At 43.7% G+C, this 15,646-nt stretch overlaps 1 protein-coding gene across 1 annotated transcript in view; it reads left to right on the forward strand.

Moving 5' to 3' along the window:
- The window catches only part of TMTC1 (transmembrane O-mannosyltransferase targeting cadherins 1), a gene marked incomplete at both ends in the record, with an annotated part of 320,957 nt that overhangs the window by 207,476 nt on the left and 97,835 nt on the right, over positions 1-15,646 (forward strand). The window contains 1 exon segment of the mRNA XM_080704935.1: positions 5,104-5,271. Within this exon segment, the coding sequence (XP_080561061.1) occupies positions 5,104-5,271 (168 nt within the window).

Consider the following 15,646-nt stretch of genomic DNA (forward strand, 5'->3'; position numbering starts at 1 on the left):
CTCTTCCCTGTAGATGTGGTAGGCAATATTGAGCCCCTCTAACACGAACATCAAAAACTCCTTTAGGTCAAGTGACTCTTCTGTGGCAGCAGAACCCACAAATGGTAGAGAAGAACTCAACTCAGTTCAGATTTTTTGTTTCGTTTTGTTTTTGGTACTGGGGATTGAACTCAGGGTAATTTTACCTCCAAGCTTCATCCCTGGCCCTTTTTATTTTTTATTTTTGAAACATGGTTTTTCTAAGTTGCTGAGTCTTGCTAAGTTGCTAAGACTAGTTTTCTCAGCCTCCCAAGTATTGGAATTACAGGTGTGCACCACCACACTGGCTCTAATTCTTTATTCTGCGTTGATTTCCCTTTCATTCATCATGAACCTCCAAACATAAACCGCACCCACACACTTGTGCTTCTCTGCACTTAACAGTGCTCTGGGGGCTTCGGGATGTTATTCAGAGCCTTGAAACATTGATTTTTACCCAGATAATATATACATTTTACAAATTTTCTGCCTTACATTCTATTTAGCAGAAAATAATTACTAATATTATTACGGAGTGATAGTTTAATGTTACTACTTACTGTTCAGTGTTTATCAGTAATTGTCACAGTGTAAGATTATTGTTCCCTTTTATAAGTCAGGACTTTACATTGAGAGAATTTACATAATCTTTCCAAGATCAACAACAGCATTCAATTTGAGATGCAAAGCAAAGACTGTCTGTACACCAGCTCTGCTGTATTTACTAGCAGTCTTAGCATTTTAAAGCAGTGGGTGAACCATGAAGTCATGTGGAGACATCGCATTCCAAAGAGGTCAAAGAAATGTCTCTGGATCCCCAGAAGGTGAAAGCAATGCCATTTCCCCCAGCTAGAAAAGACTAGAAGAACTGTCTTTATAGTGAACAACACATGAAAAGGTTTTCCTACCTACCCTAGAGGCACAGCACCTAGAGTGGGGAGAGAAGTACCCAGAGCTGCCTTTAGGGGATTCTTTTCTTGGAATATGAAGACCTCACATTTCCAAATGCATTCAATCTTTTGGGAAATGTCCCCATCCATCAAATGTTTGAGATAAAGAACAGGGCAGAAATGGGGACACTAGTGAGTCTCCACTGCCCTCGGCCCATGGCCCATAGCGCCCAGGTTGGGCTACGCGTCTCCTTCGATTCTCTGGTACTTCCTGTGCCGGGAACACCTGTTCTCAGCTCAATCTGAGGGAAAGGGCTACACTGTTTAAACCTTTCACATCAGCATCTGTGAGAACAGAATAAGATCTGACTGCAGATCATTTGCAATGTGGGGATCCAGTGGATTAAAAGTTAATTAGGGGTGGATTTCATTTAGACTCTCAGGATTCTTTAAGGGAATAAAATGGAAAGGTTATGCTTGTTGTCTGTTTTTATTTATAGATGCTCTCGGTGGGTCTTTGAACTTGTTGACAAATTAACAGGTAGAATTTCAGTTCTACTTAGTTGCAAAAGGCTCTTTATTGCATGTAATTAAATAGAAAGTATAGCCATAGTCAACATCATAAAATGCTGGGGCCAGAGGAAGAAAGTTGTCATCTTCTCAGGTTGATGTAAATGGGAAGAGTTGATCTTTAGTTCTTCTGGACAAGGCTCATAAAAATACTATGGACACAGCAATGAGCTACCAATAAAGTTCTCAAACAACAGATTTAAACATGTTATTCTAATGCAAAAGGACAAGTGGCAGGTGTCAGCATTGGTGGTTTGTGGTTCCTGTTAAATTCTCTTGAGTGCACACCATAAAACCTAAGGGAAAATGCCAGTGCCCTTAGTTATTTAAGCGCTGCATGCACACCAGCTTATCCATAAAATCATGTTTCAAACTGCAGGCCTGCTTGACCTTAAAATTATGCTCCAAATTGGAGATGTCACCGACCTGTGAATGCGGGGTGGTGTCTGGGGGGATGGGGAACAGCAGCGGTGCTTCTCAGAGTGCCTCCTCGTCCTGAGCCCAACCCTTGGCTTTGGTTGTCTGGGTTGTGATTGTCCATTATTAATAGCTTTCCTTGTCTCTGCAGCCTCGTGTGGAGGTCTCTAGTCTCTAATAGTGCTAGCTACATGCAGATGTATGTTAAAAAAAATCTGACGAATGAAAGCCTGGAGCCCAGAGGACCTTTGTGTGGCTCTAGAAGCACCCTGCTTAGACTGGGCGGGACTTGGCTGGATCTACAGGAACAGGTGGCAAGCACCTTCCTGAACTTGATCACCATTGTGGTCACGCAAATCCGTAACACTAGCATGCTCTGATCTACAGTAGCAGAAGATCTGTAGAAAAGCTCACCATTAAGGTGGAATGTGGGAGGGCTTTTGGCATTTGTCCATCTTTGTTGTGTTTTGCCATATGTGAGGCTTCTGCAAGTTATGTGTGGCCAGTGGTGGTAGCGGACATGGCCTTCCTTACTGCAAGTTATCATCTTCAGTGGTGAGTAGGATGGGGTCTCTCTTTGGCCAAACAGCAAACCCTAAAACCATAGGTAGGTTGGCCAGTGGATTTAGGAACTTGAGATAAAGTAATGGAGCTCTCACTTGATTCCCAGGGCTTCCAATTCAGAAACTTCAACACTCTCTCTTGTTTTCTACAGAATTTTTTTCCCCCTGTACTGAGGATTGAGCCCAGGGGTGCTCTATCACTGAGCACCCCTGGGCTCAATCTACCTCCTTTTTATTTTTCACTTTGAGATAAGGTCTTGCTAAGTTGCCTAGTCTGGCCTCAAACTTATGATTATCCTGCCTCAACCTACCGAGTAGCTAGGATTACAGTCATGCACCACCATGCCTGGCTCATTTTGTACTCCTGATGCAAAAGCACAGCCATTGAGAAAGGAGAGCAGAAGGTGGAGAGATGCTTTTCTTTTCCCCAAAGGAAGTGTGTTTAGGAATGAGGGAATGGGAATATTCAGTTGTTTCCTTTTACAAGGCCAACATAATTCATTAGGTTGTAGAGTGTGGAGTTATTTTAGCTGTTTACTCCCCAATGTATTTTTAGTGCCTAGAATATTGCCAGTTACATAAGAAAAAGAATAAGCAAATAATTGAATGAGAGCCAGGCGTGGTGGCAAACACTTGTAATCCCAGCATTCGGGAGGCTGAGACAGGAGGATCGCGGTTTGCAGACAGCCTCAGCTACTTAGTGAGGCCCTCCGCAACTCAGTGAGACCCTGTTTGAAAATAAAGAATTAAAAATAGGGCTGGGGGTGTAGCTCGGAGGTAGAATGTTCCTCGCTTCCATCTCCCCACCCCCCAAAAATTAATTGGATGAGTATATGGTCTATATTTATTTTGGGCTTCTGATAGTATTAGTTTCTGACTAATGTGGAATTTCTTTATGCAAAACTGTTTTCATTAATATATGCAAAATTAAGATTATTAATAATTAGTAATTATTTCTGAAACATAGATTTCAACTAAGATGCACACAGTGATAATGAGCAGAAACTAAGTTTATGTCCTTCTGAATCTAATCAGCAGGCTGGAAGTGTCTTTGTCGGTGCAGTGTTGATGTAACAGACCATATTGCACTAAGTCAAAGGCTTTTGGAGACATGATACTGATGTGCAGAAGTCCTCACTCAGCTCATGTCTCAGCCAACATGCTCACCCCTATGACCCAAACACCCGGCACATAAAACTTTGAGGAAGGATTTATGTGCTCATAGTTATGGAAATTTCAGTTCATATTAACCTGGCTTCTAAGCAGGAGCCAGGGCTTCAAATCCTCAGGTCTTCATGGTAGGAACAGAGAGAGAGAGAAAGGGCTGGTGTCCACTCATGGGAGCAGGAGATAGAGAAAGGTGGGGCGGGGGGCTGCATCTGGCTACTCCCCCAAAGGCCCCCCTCTAGCATGCAAGTCCCACCTCCAGTATGGCTACCCATGTCTACTACATGAGGTCTGGCAGACGTTCTAAATCTAAACCAAAACAGGTAACAGGTGAACTTTCTGAGCCTTTGGCAAAGCTGGGCCAGAGTAGCAAAAGAGTCTCAGGGCCAGGCATGGTGGCACAGACCTATAATCCCAGTACTTGAGAGATTGAGACAGGAAGATCATGGGTTGGAGGCCAGCCTCAGCAATTTAGGGAGACTTGGTTTTTATTTTGAAACTTAGTTTCAAAAACTTAAACTTTGAAACTTAGTTTTGTTTTGTTTTTTTTTTCTTTTTTTTTTTTTCTTTTTTCTTTTTTTGGGTGGTACTGGGGTTCCTGGAAGCCCTTCTACATCCAGGCTACACTCCCAGACCTATTTTATATTTTTTTTATTTGGAAACAGGGTCTCTTAAGCCAGCGCGGCTGGCTTCGAACTTGCGCGATCCTCGATCCTCCTGTCTCTGCCTCCCAAGCGCAGGGATTACAAGCGTGCGTCACCATGCCTGGCTGAAACTTGGTTTGCAAATAAAAAAAATAAAAAGGGCTTGCGTGTAGTTCCCTGGGTTCCACCCTAATATGGAGAATGAGGGATGGGGAAGAGAGGGAGAGACACCCATCAATACAGCTTGTCTAGTGGGCTTGAAACTGTACTGCAGTTTCAAGGAATTGACTGCTAGGTGGCTTTTGAAAAGTTCAAAGGGCTTTGACTGGCCAGAGCATAAGATTACTATGCAGCACATCCCTGGAAACAGATCCATGCTCATTGGTGACTGGTATTCCTCCCAGAAGCTGACAGTGAACTCTCAGACACTGTCGCCTACAGAGCTGAAATGAGACCTGCTGTAGCATAGAATCCAAATTTGTATATGTGGTGCCCAAAGAGTAATGGTGGCAGTTACACAAGGAGCCTTGGGTCAGAGAATCCATTCAGGATCCAGGGTACACGTGAAATTCCTCATGCCGTAGGTGCTGAAATCCAGGGTACTCTGGTGTACGAGATGAACCCATTATTTTGCAAACTCATATGAGAGAACCAGCCAACATGGTCATGTAGCACTTTAGAGAACATAAAAATGCTGTCTGAGACAGGGGACTTGATAATTATTTCTCTAGCACAGAATGAGTGAGCTTTGTCTGAAAGTTAGTTGCATGGGAGAGGATGCTCGGGGTCCACCGCACCCCAGAGTAATCTGATTCCTTGCACCCTGTCTTCCAGCATGGGTTACTGCATCCTTTTTGTGCATGGACTGAACAAGCTCTGCACTTGGCTAAATCGCTGCGGGGCCACCACGCTGATCGTATCCACCATGTTGCTGCTGTTGCTTTTCTCTTGGAAAACCGTGAAACAGAACGAAATCTGGCTGTCCAGAGAGGCCCTATTCAGGTATGACTAGATGTAAACGCGTGTTTCTTTTATTTTTTATTTATTTACTTACAAATATTTTTCTGGATTAATGAGCGAACGTGGGGATCTGGGAGTACTTATGAATCCAGAAAATGACTGAAGTTTTAATGGAAGATAGAATTTTATTTGAGGTTTTTAACTTTAGACATTTACCTAACGATATGACATAAAATTTAACTTGAGCTCATCCTAACTGAATCTATGAAAACAAGGCTCACAGGGCGGGCTTGGGGTCTGTGAACTCAGATGGAAAAAGTCCTGGTGATGAGCTGGGCTGTAAAACCACTCATAAACAAAATGAAACCCAGACGTCTAATTTTCCTGTTCAGCCAAGTGCATGGGGAAGATGAGCAGGAAGCAAGACAGAAGAGACGGGCAGTGTGCTTCTGCAGGGTATTTTCGCGTCCTGTGATCTGCGTTCTAATCGCTTTACTTTGAACATTAATTCTTAATGAGGAAACGAAAGACTTTTTTGTCCCTTTGTAGTTTCCAAATATACCACTGTCGGCCTACAGCCTGAACCTGTCGTGATGTATGGAAGCTCTTTGGGACTGTTGCCCTCCTGTTCTCTCCGGGGCTGTGGCCTCAGGCGTGTCCTGAGCCTGCGCCCCTCCCCTCGCCCTCTTGGCCCCGCCCCCTGCCATCCCAGCAGTGTTTGCCTGTCACCAGACTCTCAGTTACTCTTTACTTCCAGTTCCGTCCTTGCATATTCAGTTGGTCAATTGAACCAGTATGCTTTTTTTTTTCTGTTTGGGGGGGAGGTACTAGGGATTGAACCCAGGGGCATTCTACCTCCAAGCTATACTCCCTGCCCTTTTTATTTTTTTATTTTGAAACAAGGGTCTTCTTAAGTTACTGAGAGTCTCACTAAGTTGATGAGGCTGGCCTTGAACCTGTGATCCTCCTGTCTCAGTCTCCCAAATACTGGGAGTGCAGGTGTGAACCACCAGGCCCAGCCTCTGTGTGTTTTTTACTTGGTTTGTGAAAAGTTTGAGAGAGAGAGAATGAATATGAATTGACTTTGCATCCAAAACCTTCTGTCCCTTTAGGTAGACATATGTACAAATCAAACAGTTGATTAATACAAACAACAACTTCACATACGTGCATAAAGACACTTTAGGTCTGGAAAGGCCTTTGGTGCAATGGAATTTTGTGTCATGTCTAAATCAAAGCTATCGACATTTTTTTTTTTTTTTTTTTTTTAGAAAATTGCCTTTTATCTAAGTTCTGAGAAACCTTGTAACAATCTGCAACTTTGAGATTATTCTCTGTCCTTGAGGGGGGATTTTTGTGTGGATTCGTCTGTGAGGGATAATGCTGAGATCAGATGAGCATACATTTTCTGGGAATCTGTGAGGCCAGATAGGGCTAGGGGTTGAGTGTTGGGTCTGGAGTCTGATATTCTAGTTCTGCTCCAAGTTCTGCCATTCTGTAGCTGTGTGATCCTGAGCAAGCTACTTAACTACTCTGTGCTTTGCTTATTTTTTTAATTTTAAAATTTAATATGGTAGTGTTGATCTCCAGGTTATAGTAAGACTAAACTCATCAGTGACCGATGCATAAGATGCTGGGCACGTGGTGAGCTCTGGGCAAGGTTTTCTTGTTATTACTGTGTGTTCTCGGATATGGGGTGGGGAACGGCTGTCCACAGAGAAGCTGGGAGTCTGATTGCGAGGCAGGCACTTGAATGTACTTCAATCTCCTGTCGTGTTAGGCCTGGAACACTGTGTAAGTGCAGGAGGTGACTGCCATCAGTCGGGCCTTGGAGAGTCATTTCACCGTAGGTCTGAGCTGAATTTTAAAGAATGAGGAAGCCTGAAGTGGCCAGAAAGGCCTTAAAGCCCCACTGGGCCAAGTAAGAAACAACTGTTGTCATTCCAGAGATGGAGATGCCCTCCCGGGGGGCCCTGCTTCTGACTCTCCTCTGTTCCAGACAATAAGCCCCACAGCCTTCCCAGGACATATGGCCTGTCTGAGGCCTCTAATTATGTGGGATGGTTTTGCCTGGCAATACTATGAGCAATCTTCACAGGAAATCTTCAGACAGACCTTTGTGTCAGAGAAAATACAAATGTTGGCCGAGTGCCAGCCTCCCAGCTGAGCCTCCTCTCACAGGATCCACTGTGCGAAGTATTTTTAGGAGCTACAAATACAGTGTCCCTCACAGCTTTTTCTGTTGGCAAGAACCTCACACACAAAAGACACAAAGAAGCTGGCACTTGTGCCGCCTCAGAGGCCTGGAGGGCGTGAGTTGTCTGGTCAAAATAGCAGTTCAGAGGAGCCTGGATCCAAGCCCGAATCCAGTGTAAAAGCCAAAGGAACATAAACTCACCGGACCTTTCCTAGTCGGGCATGTGGGGCATGCCAGCGATCCCAGTAACTAGGAAGCTGAGACAGGAGGATCGCGGTTCACGGCCAGCCTCAGCAACTTAACAAGAGCCTCAGAAATGTAGCAAGATGCTTAGAAATTTCAGCAAGACCCTCAGCAACTTAAGGAGACCTGAAAGGTTCGAGCCGCCCCTGCCCCGCAGGGACCAGAAGCTAGGAGGCGGAGCACTGTGATTCCAAGAAGGGACCATGCCTCTGGAATAGAGAAAAAAGGGAGAAGCCCGATAGAGAGACAGACGCACTCTCCCCAACAGCCCCCGCGGGGGCTGGCGGCTGACTCCCCATGAATAAAGGCATCCATACCATCTATAATGGATCTCTGCGTGTATCCGTGTGCCAGGGGGACCCGCAATATCTTTCAGAGACCATGTTTCAAAATTTACAACATAAGCAAGTAGGAAGAGCTAAGTGTTAAGCTCAGAAGTAGAAGGTCCTGTGTTCAATCCCCAATTTAAAAAAAAAATTGTTTTCTAATCTAAGCTAGGTCCAGTATATACATGCACGCGTGCGCGCGCGCTCTCTCTCTCTCTCTCTCTCTCTCTCTCTCTCTCTCTCTCTCTCTCTCTCTCTCTCAAAGGCAAAAGGTATGTTTTCTTTAATTTTATAAAAAGAAAAGGTTCTTTGTCCTATACTCTGGGAAGAAGATAACTGCATAGCTCCAATTGGACCTAGAACAACCAGAACTTCACATTTGCTTGGAGTAAATAATACCATGGGACATACCTCACTTAGATTAAATGCAGTCTTCTACATAACTGCAAAGAGAGAGACAGGTGTATTTTTTTCTCATGCTCTTCAGGCCTCTGAGCCCCATTCTTGAACTATTCAGCGATCCCTTGGCCACTGGTAAATAATTGATGACCCAGATCATCTTCCCACTGTGTAGGAAGCACGCGTCTCTTCTCTCAGTTGCTGAGCCAGAGAGATTGAGAGCCCCTGGGGCGAAGAATAGAATCCGACACTGACACATTCTTCTGTAAGGACCTGAGAGTAAATATTTTAGGATCTCTGAGCCATACAGTTTCTTTTTCATCTACTGAGTTGACCTCTCCCATTGCCTCAGGAAAGAAGCCCTGAAGACAGTGGTCCACAGGCCCTTGTTTGCTTATCAGTGATAAGAATGCTGTGACAGTGAAGGGTTACTAATTTATTTCCTCCTAATGTTACTAGTATTCATCAGGTGTTGACCAACTTCAGCAATGATTTTGACCATTTCTTGGCCTTGGTTGAAATCTGTGTTTAATTAACTACTGGGTCTATAGCCTTATAAAAAGTCTTTACCTGTCTGAGCTTACATCTTCACCTCTATTATGGGAGATGCAATAATACAACCCACCTGATAGGTTATTGAGAGTAAGCCATGGGACGTGGGTGCTTAGCCAGGACTTTGCTCAAAATGATCATTCCTACCCACGCATAGTGAACCACACCTGTGATTCCAGTACTTGCGATGCTGACAGGAGGATTTCAGGTTCAAGGCCAGCCTCCGCAACATAGGGAGACTCTTGGTAATTTAGCATGATCTTGTTCCTATTTCAAAATAAAAAGAGCTGGGGATGTAGCTCAGAGGTAGAATGCCCCCCACCCCAGGTTCAGTCCCCAGTAATACTGCTACTACTATTACTACTAATAGTAATACTATTACTACTACTACTACTACTACTAATAATAATAATAATAATAATAATAAATTCCTTAAGTCCTAGGCATGCTGCGTGTAGCAGTATGAAGCCTGAGGTCAAACAGGGCTCAAAATTGAAAAGACCAACAAATTCTTCTTACTCCTTTTTCACTAACCTCTATCTGAAATCTAATAACTTTTTTCTTAAATATGTTTGTTTTCCAAGTAGGAATTTGGGGATGGTTCTGCTGACCTAGTATCCATTAATACAAACAAAACAAAATCATGTCCAAAAAAAACTTGGCTTCATACCTAATGAAAGTGGCTATTTTCAATATTTCTGATATATCTCAAATGTAAATAGGAGGTATGAGGGAGAAATATGAAAAGCATGTATTTTTTACCTCATGAGTTAAAACTGTAAATTGAAAGGGAGATTTTAAAAAATAATCATGGTTGTAGTTATTGATGGAGCTTTGAATCCAGCCGTATACTTTATTAACATCACATTTTTTGTGTGAAAAGCAGTGTGTGTAGAGCTCAGTGTTTCCATTAAAACAAGTGGAAGCCCTCAATCAGAGCAAGAAGGAAGAGATGGGGGGACTGGCCCCCAGGCAGGAGAGACCTGGCCAGTTGCACTTTCCAGGGAAAGCATGCCCTTTGGCTAGTTGTTTATTGAGAGCCTGAAAAAACATAGCAGAAAAATACCACAGTGAAAACCCAAAGGTCAAACATAACAATGGGGAAAGCAGAGTGTTCTTAGAATTGCAGCCACCCCACCCACTCTGCCTGCCTAGGAATATTATTACTTCCTCTTGACATCACTCAACAATGCCCTGATCCTGGCCACACCCCTGTTTCCACTGGAGGACAGGCTGTTCCTTGGGGGAATGTAAATTGGAGCAACTATGCGAATCACACAGAGGAAACGATCAGGTTCATAAATCAGCCTGTTACTCATCCCTGCTCTGAAGCAAAGTTATCTTCAGAACCTACCTGTAGCCAAGAACTATGCAGTTCTGGATAGAAAACACGGACATTTTCTTGAATAGAAATGTGATTTTCTTAATTGTTGCTATCACTCTGTGCTCAATCCTGCTTATGTAATGAAACTCATGTCATCCATTTAAAAAATTACTTTTTTATTTCATTTTATTGTGCAAATAAAAATATTTGGTGAAGTGTAAAGCGTATCACAAATGAAAGGTGTTGGTGTTAGCACTCACCCCAGATGGCACCGTCTGCAGCAGGCCTAGGAAATGTCTGGGGCTGCTGTTCAAAGACACCAGTTGGTCACCTATGACAGGCCACCGTCCTCAGACTCAGCTCTGTCTCCTGTAAAATTAGGGAGAAAGGGGATGAAATTGTACCGGTGTTCCTGCGGGTCCTTTCATTCTGAGGAGTGAGGAAATTCTGACTTCTGTCATCAGAAGGACAGGGCCCCCTAGGGCTCATGGGCGGGCATCCACCTATCTTTTTAAAAATACGTTTATTGTAATTATACATCATAGTGAGATTCAGTGGGGGTGCTAACACATGCACACACGTCTTGGTGTGTTTCCTTTCAGATCCCACCCCACTGCCCACCCTTCACATATTAGTGAGATTGGCAGGGATACCTTAGTATATGGACATACCATCATTGAACTCTTTCCTTCCTCAGTCTTCCCTGTTCTCTTCCCCCATGTCCCTCCACTATTCTACTGTTCTCTCTCCTTTTCATGAAGTCGGTTTTGTTTTCTATTTTCTGCCTTTTAACATAGGAAAGAAAACCTTGACATTCTGAAACTGGCTGATCTCACTTAGCATAATGTTCTCTAATTCCATCCATTTTGCTAAAAATGACATAATTTTCTTCTTTATGGCGGAGTAAAATTCCATTGTGTCTATATATCACATTTTGTCATCCTTTCATCTGTCGACAGACACACACCTCAGCTGGTTCCATAACTTAGCTACTGTGAATTGTGCTGCTACCAACAAAAATATACCTATACCTGTCATCTTGAAGGTGGAGGAAGGGGCTCCTTCTACTGCAAGGAGCAAGAGCACTCCTAAGGAGCAAGAGCACTCCTAAGTCTGCCGCAGCTTTTGTTTAGAGAACAGGGCACTTAGTGATCCTCCCTGGGCTCAGTCCCCCCCCCACCCCCCACCCCCCCCCCCCCGAAAGTCAGTTCAGACCTGTGAATTCCTTGCCCTAGGGGTTTAAATGAATGACTACAGAGGAAAACACTTGTACTGGGCAAAGTGTGAAAGAGATGTTGATTTCCGTTTTTAATCAGAGATGGAGTTGGCTCCTTTTACACATTCAAATATCCCATGCCTTTTACTAGATCGGAAGCCTCTGCTCATTGTGGAAGACAGCCTTCCACTGTCTTAAGCAGCCTCAGCTGGTGCCCCCTGCTGGCTTTCCACAAGTGTTCTCTAAGGAGCTAGATTCCATCAGTACAATCATATTTCTACCTCTTTCAGCCACCATTTAAAATAGAGAAATAGAAAAAGAAAGCAAACTTTGTTCTTCTATTCTATTTTTTTCTTTTTCTTTCTTTCTGTCCTCCTCCTCCTCCTCCTCCTCCTCCTCCTCCTCCTCCTCCTCCTCCTCTTCTTCCTCTTCTTCTTCTTCTTCTTCTTCTTCTTCTTCTTCTTCTTCTTCTTCTTCTTCTTCTTCTTCTTCTTCTTCTTCTTCTTCTTCTTCTTCTTCTTCTTCTTCTTCTTCTTTTTTGGTGTCACTGGGGTTCCTGGAAGCCCTTCTACCTCCGGGCTACACTCCCAGACCTACTTTTTTTTTTTAATTTATTTGGAAACAGGGTCTCTTAAGCCAGCGAAGCTGACTACGAACCTACGTGATCCTCCTGTCTCCGTCTCCCAAGCGTGGGGATTACAAGCGTGCACCACCACGCTGGTTTTATTTTTTTAAATTGTTTACATTTAGGGAATATGCCGTGATGTTTGGATATATCTATCCTTAGTGAAATGGCTACTGCAGGTGAGCAGTTTTCTACTACCTTTTTATTTTTTGTTTTCTCTTTTCTTCTATTTTTGTGTTTGGATCAATGGCACAGTTTCCACCAGCACTCTTACTGCTGTAATCCAAAACACCTAGCCATCACAGCTTAGAGGACAGGAGATTTATTGGCTGACAGTTCAAGGGGGTCAGACCACATGAGGCCAGGTTATATCAGAGGAGCTCAGAGAACAGCACGGGGAGCAAGAGAAAGGCAGCACTCTGTGCTCCTATCAAGGAGGCCGAGCAGAGAGAGAGCAAGACATATATGTAAAGCCCCAAGCCACACTCCCAGGGGCCTCTCCTCCACGCCCAAGTCCCACCACCAATGCAGCTGCCTACGCTCCATGAGGTCTAAGGGACACGATAAGTCAAAACCATAGCATCTAAAAATCTGCTCTTAGTAAATTCTCAATATACAGTACAGTATTAATGATAGTCCTTTTTTTGGTTCTGGGAATTGATATTCCTCTTGTGAGCAACACCCTCAGTCCTATTTTTATTTTTCTTGGAAATAGGGGCTCACTAAGTTGCTGAGGCTGGCCTGGAATTGCACCACTACACAGGCTAACGATGGCAGTCTTGCTGTACAGTAGATCTTGGTACTGAGCTATACAACCACAATTTGTGCCCTTTGTCTATATCTTCCTGTGTCCTCCTTTCTCTGATTTTGGGTACCCATCATGCTTCTGTCTGTTTCCATGGATTTGACTTTTTTTTAGACTCCCCATATAAGTAAGACTATACAATACTATTCTTTCTGTATGTGGCTTATTTTGCTTAGTACCTCTTGTAGCTTTTCCCCTGTTGTCACAAGTGGTGCTTCCTCTTTTTTTAAGGGGGAATAATATCTTATTGTACAATGTGTAGCCAAAAGCATATATCACAATTTCTTTATTCTTTCATCCATTCATGGACACTTACACGGTTATCCTATCTTGACTGTTGTGACTGAGGGGAAAGCTACTTATACTGGCCTTGACAATTATTTCTTGGATATCACAAATGAAAGGTAAACACAGTCAACACAAGCACACATAAGTGACATCCAATCAAACTCTCAAGTTTTTGCCCTGTGGAGGAAACAAAAAAAATGAAAAGGAAGGCATCCTGGCACCTGGGAGAAACTATTTGCCAACCATATATCCAATAAGGGGTTAATATCCAAAATATATAAGGAACTCGCATGACTCAATAGAAAAAAAATTGGACATTTTTCCAAAGAAGACATAAAAATGGCCAGCAAGTATATGAAAGGTGTTCAATTTCATTAATCCTCTTTGAAATGCAAATCAAAACCACAATGAGATATCATCTCGCATCTCTTAGAAGAGCAACTAGCAAACAGTCAAGAGATGAGGGCTGGGAAGGATATGGGGCAAGCAAACCCTGGCGCACTGTTGGAGAGGATGTAAATTAGTGCAGACATATGGAAAACAGTATGGCATTTCCTCAAAAAAATAAAAAATAGAACCACCATATGATCAAACAATCCTACTACTGAGTATGTAGCCACAGGAACTGGAATCAGCATCTCAAAGAGATAACCATGCTCACCTGTGCACTGCAGTACATTTTATGTATGTATGTATGTATGTATGTATGTATGTATGTATGTATTGAGGAGTGCTAGAATTGAACCCAGGGACAGTCCATCTCTGAGCTATTTATTTTTTTATTTTGAAACAGGTTCTCACTAAGTTGCTGAGAGCCTTGCTAAGTTGCCAAGGCTGGCCTCAAACCTGTGATCCTTCTAGCTCAGCCTCCCAAGTACTGGGATTACAGGGCTGAGCCACCATGCCTAGCTTTCTGCTGCTTTTGAATAATCCGTTTCCCTTGGGGTGGTCTCCAGTGTCCCTATCAGGTGTCTCCCCCAAAGTGTCCATCAGGCCCCAGAGTGAGACAGTCTTTATATGGCCCTAATGTATTTCTCCAACAGGTTTTAACACTTTGCATAAAATTTTTCTATGGATGTTATCTCTAAATTAAAAATTAAATGAAGATCTGTTACTGCCTGCATTTATTTTTAAAATAATAAAAGTTCAGACATAGCATAGGGAAATGTCAGTTTTCAATCAAACTCCTCAATAGGGAGGTCAGTCAACCTGCACTCATCTCTCTTGTATTAAAGAGACTAGGTTCTCATCCTTCCTCACTCCCAACTCTTCCTCCTTCTTAGTCGAAATAATTTTCAGTTTTGTTTCCACATAGACCTCACACCCATCCATCAACATTTCTCCATCACCTGGCACCACCTCCCTTCAGGTGACCGGCATCTGGGGCCACCTGGGTCTCAGTCCCGTCCCTGCCACCTCCCATGCTTCCATGCAGGTTAAGGTTGTGAGACAGCTACAGATGCCACCCGGGTCCTGGCCTACACCCACCCTCACGTGTCAGCTCCAAAGCTTTGCTGTCACCCTGTAGGGGTCCTTCAGGCGATGGCCTCAGCTGTCGGCACATATCTGGTGGAAGGTAAATCCTTTAGGCGCAGCCACTCGGCCTTGGGACAGCGTCAAGTCTTGCTGCTGACCAGTGGGCAGCATGCCCTTCCTGTGGTTAGGAGCCAGGGCTTCCGTCATTATTGTGGACTAAATGTTTGTGTCTTCCAAAATTCATGTGTCAAAATCCTAACCTCCAATTGTACTATATTTGGAGATAGACCCGTGAGGGAAGCGATAAAACGTGGATGAAGTCATAGGGTGGGGCCCCAGTCCAGGAAGAGGAAGGGACACAAGAGCTGGCTCTCTGCACAGAGCCACCAGGAAAGCCAGAAGGCGGTCACCTCCAGGAAGAGAGGCCACACCGGAAACGAAATCGGCCAAGACCTCCACCTTGGAGTTCCAGCTTACAGAATTATGAGAAATAGATTTCCATTTTTTAAGCTACCCAGGCGTTGGTGTTTTGTTATGGTAGAGCAGAGCAATACAGTGGCCAGTGAAGCAAGGTTTTGAATATTTCTAAGCAGAGTCTCACTTTTTTATCTATTAAACAGACTTGTGGAGTTTTTTTTAATTAGTGCAGACTTAGAACAGGAAAATGTCAATTTTCAACCAGATTCATCAGATGGGAGGTCAATCTACATTCATCTCTCTTGATTTGATTCTTTTTTATAGACAGTCTCAAATTACTTTGGGGGGTAGGGAGAAAAGCTGTGACTGCCTTCTGGAAGCTTCTCCCAGTGCCTGTTTTAGGATACGGTCCCCATGCTTTGTTGACATCCTGCTCACCTACTGTTCCGAGTCATTCTGTTGTCACCGTATTTCCCGAGCACCCATATTTCCTCACCCCAGCAAGCTCCCCGAGGGCAGGGACTCTGAGCATCCCGTGTCTACGGTGGG

Source organism: Muscardinus avellanarius, assembly GCF_963383645.1.
Source record: "Muscardinus avellanarius genome assembly, chromosome: 11".
NCBI lineage: Eukaryota > Metazoa > Chordata > Mammalia > Rodentia > Gliridae > Muscardinus > Muscardinus avellanarius.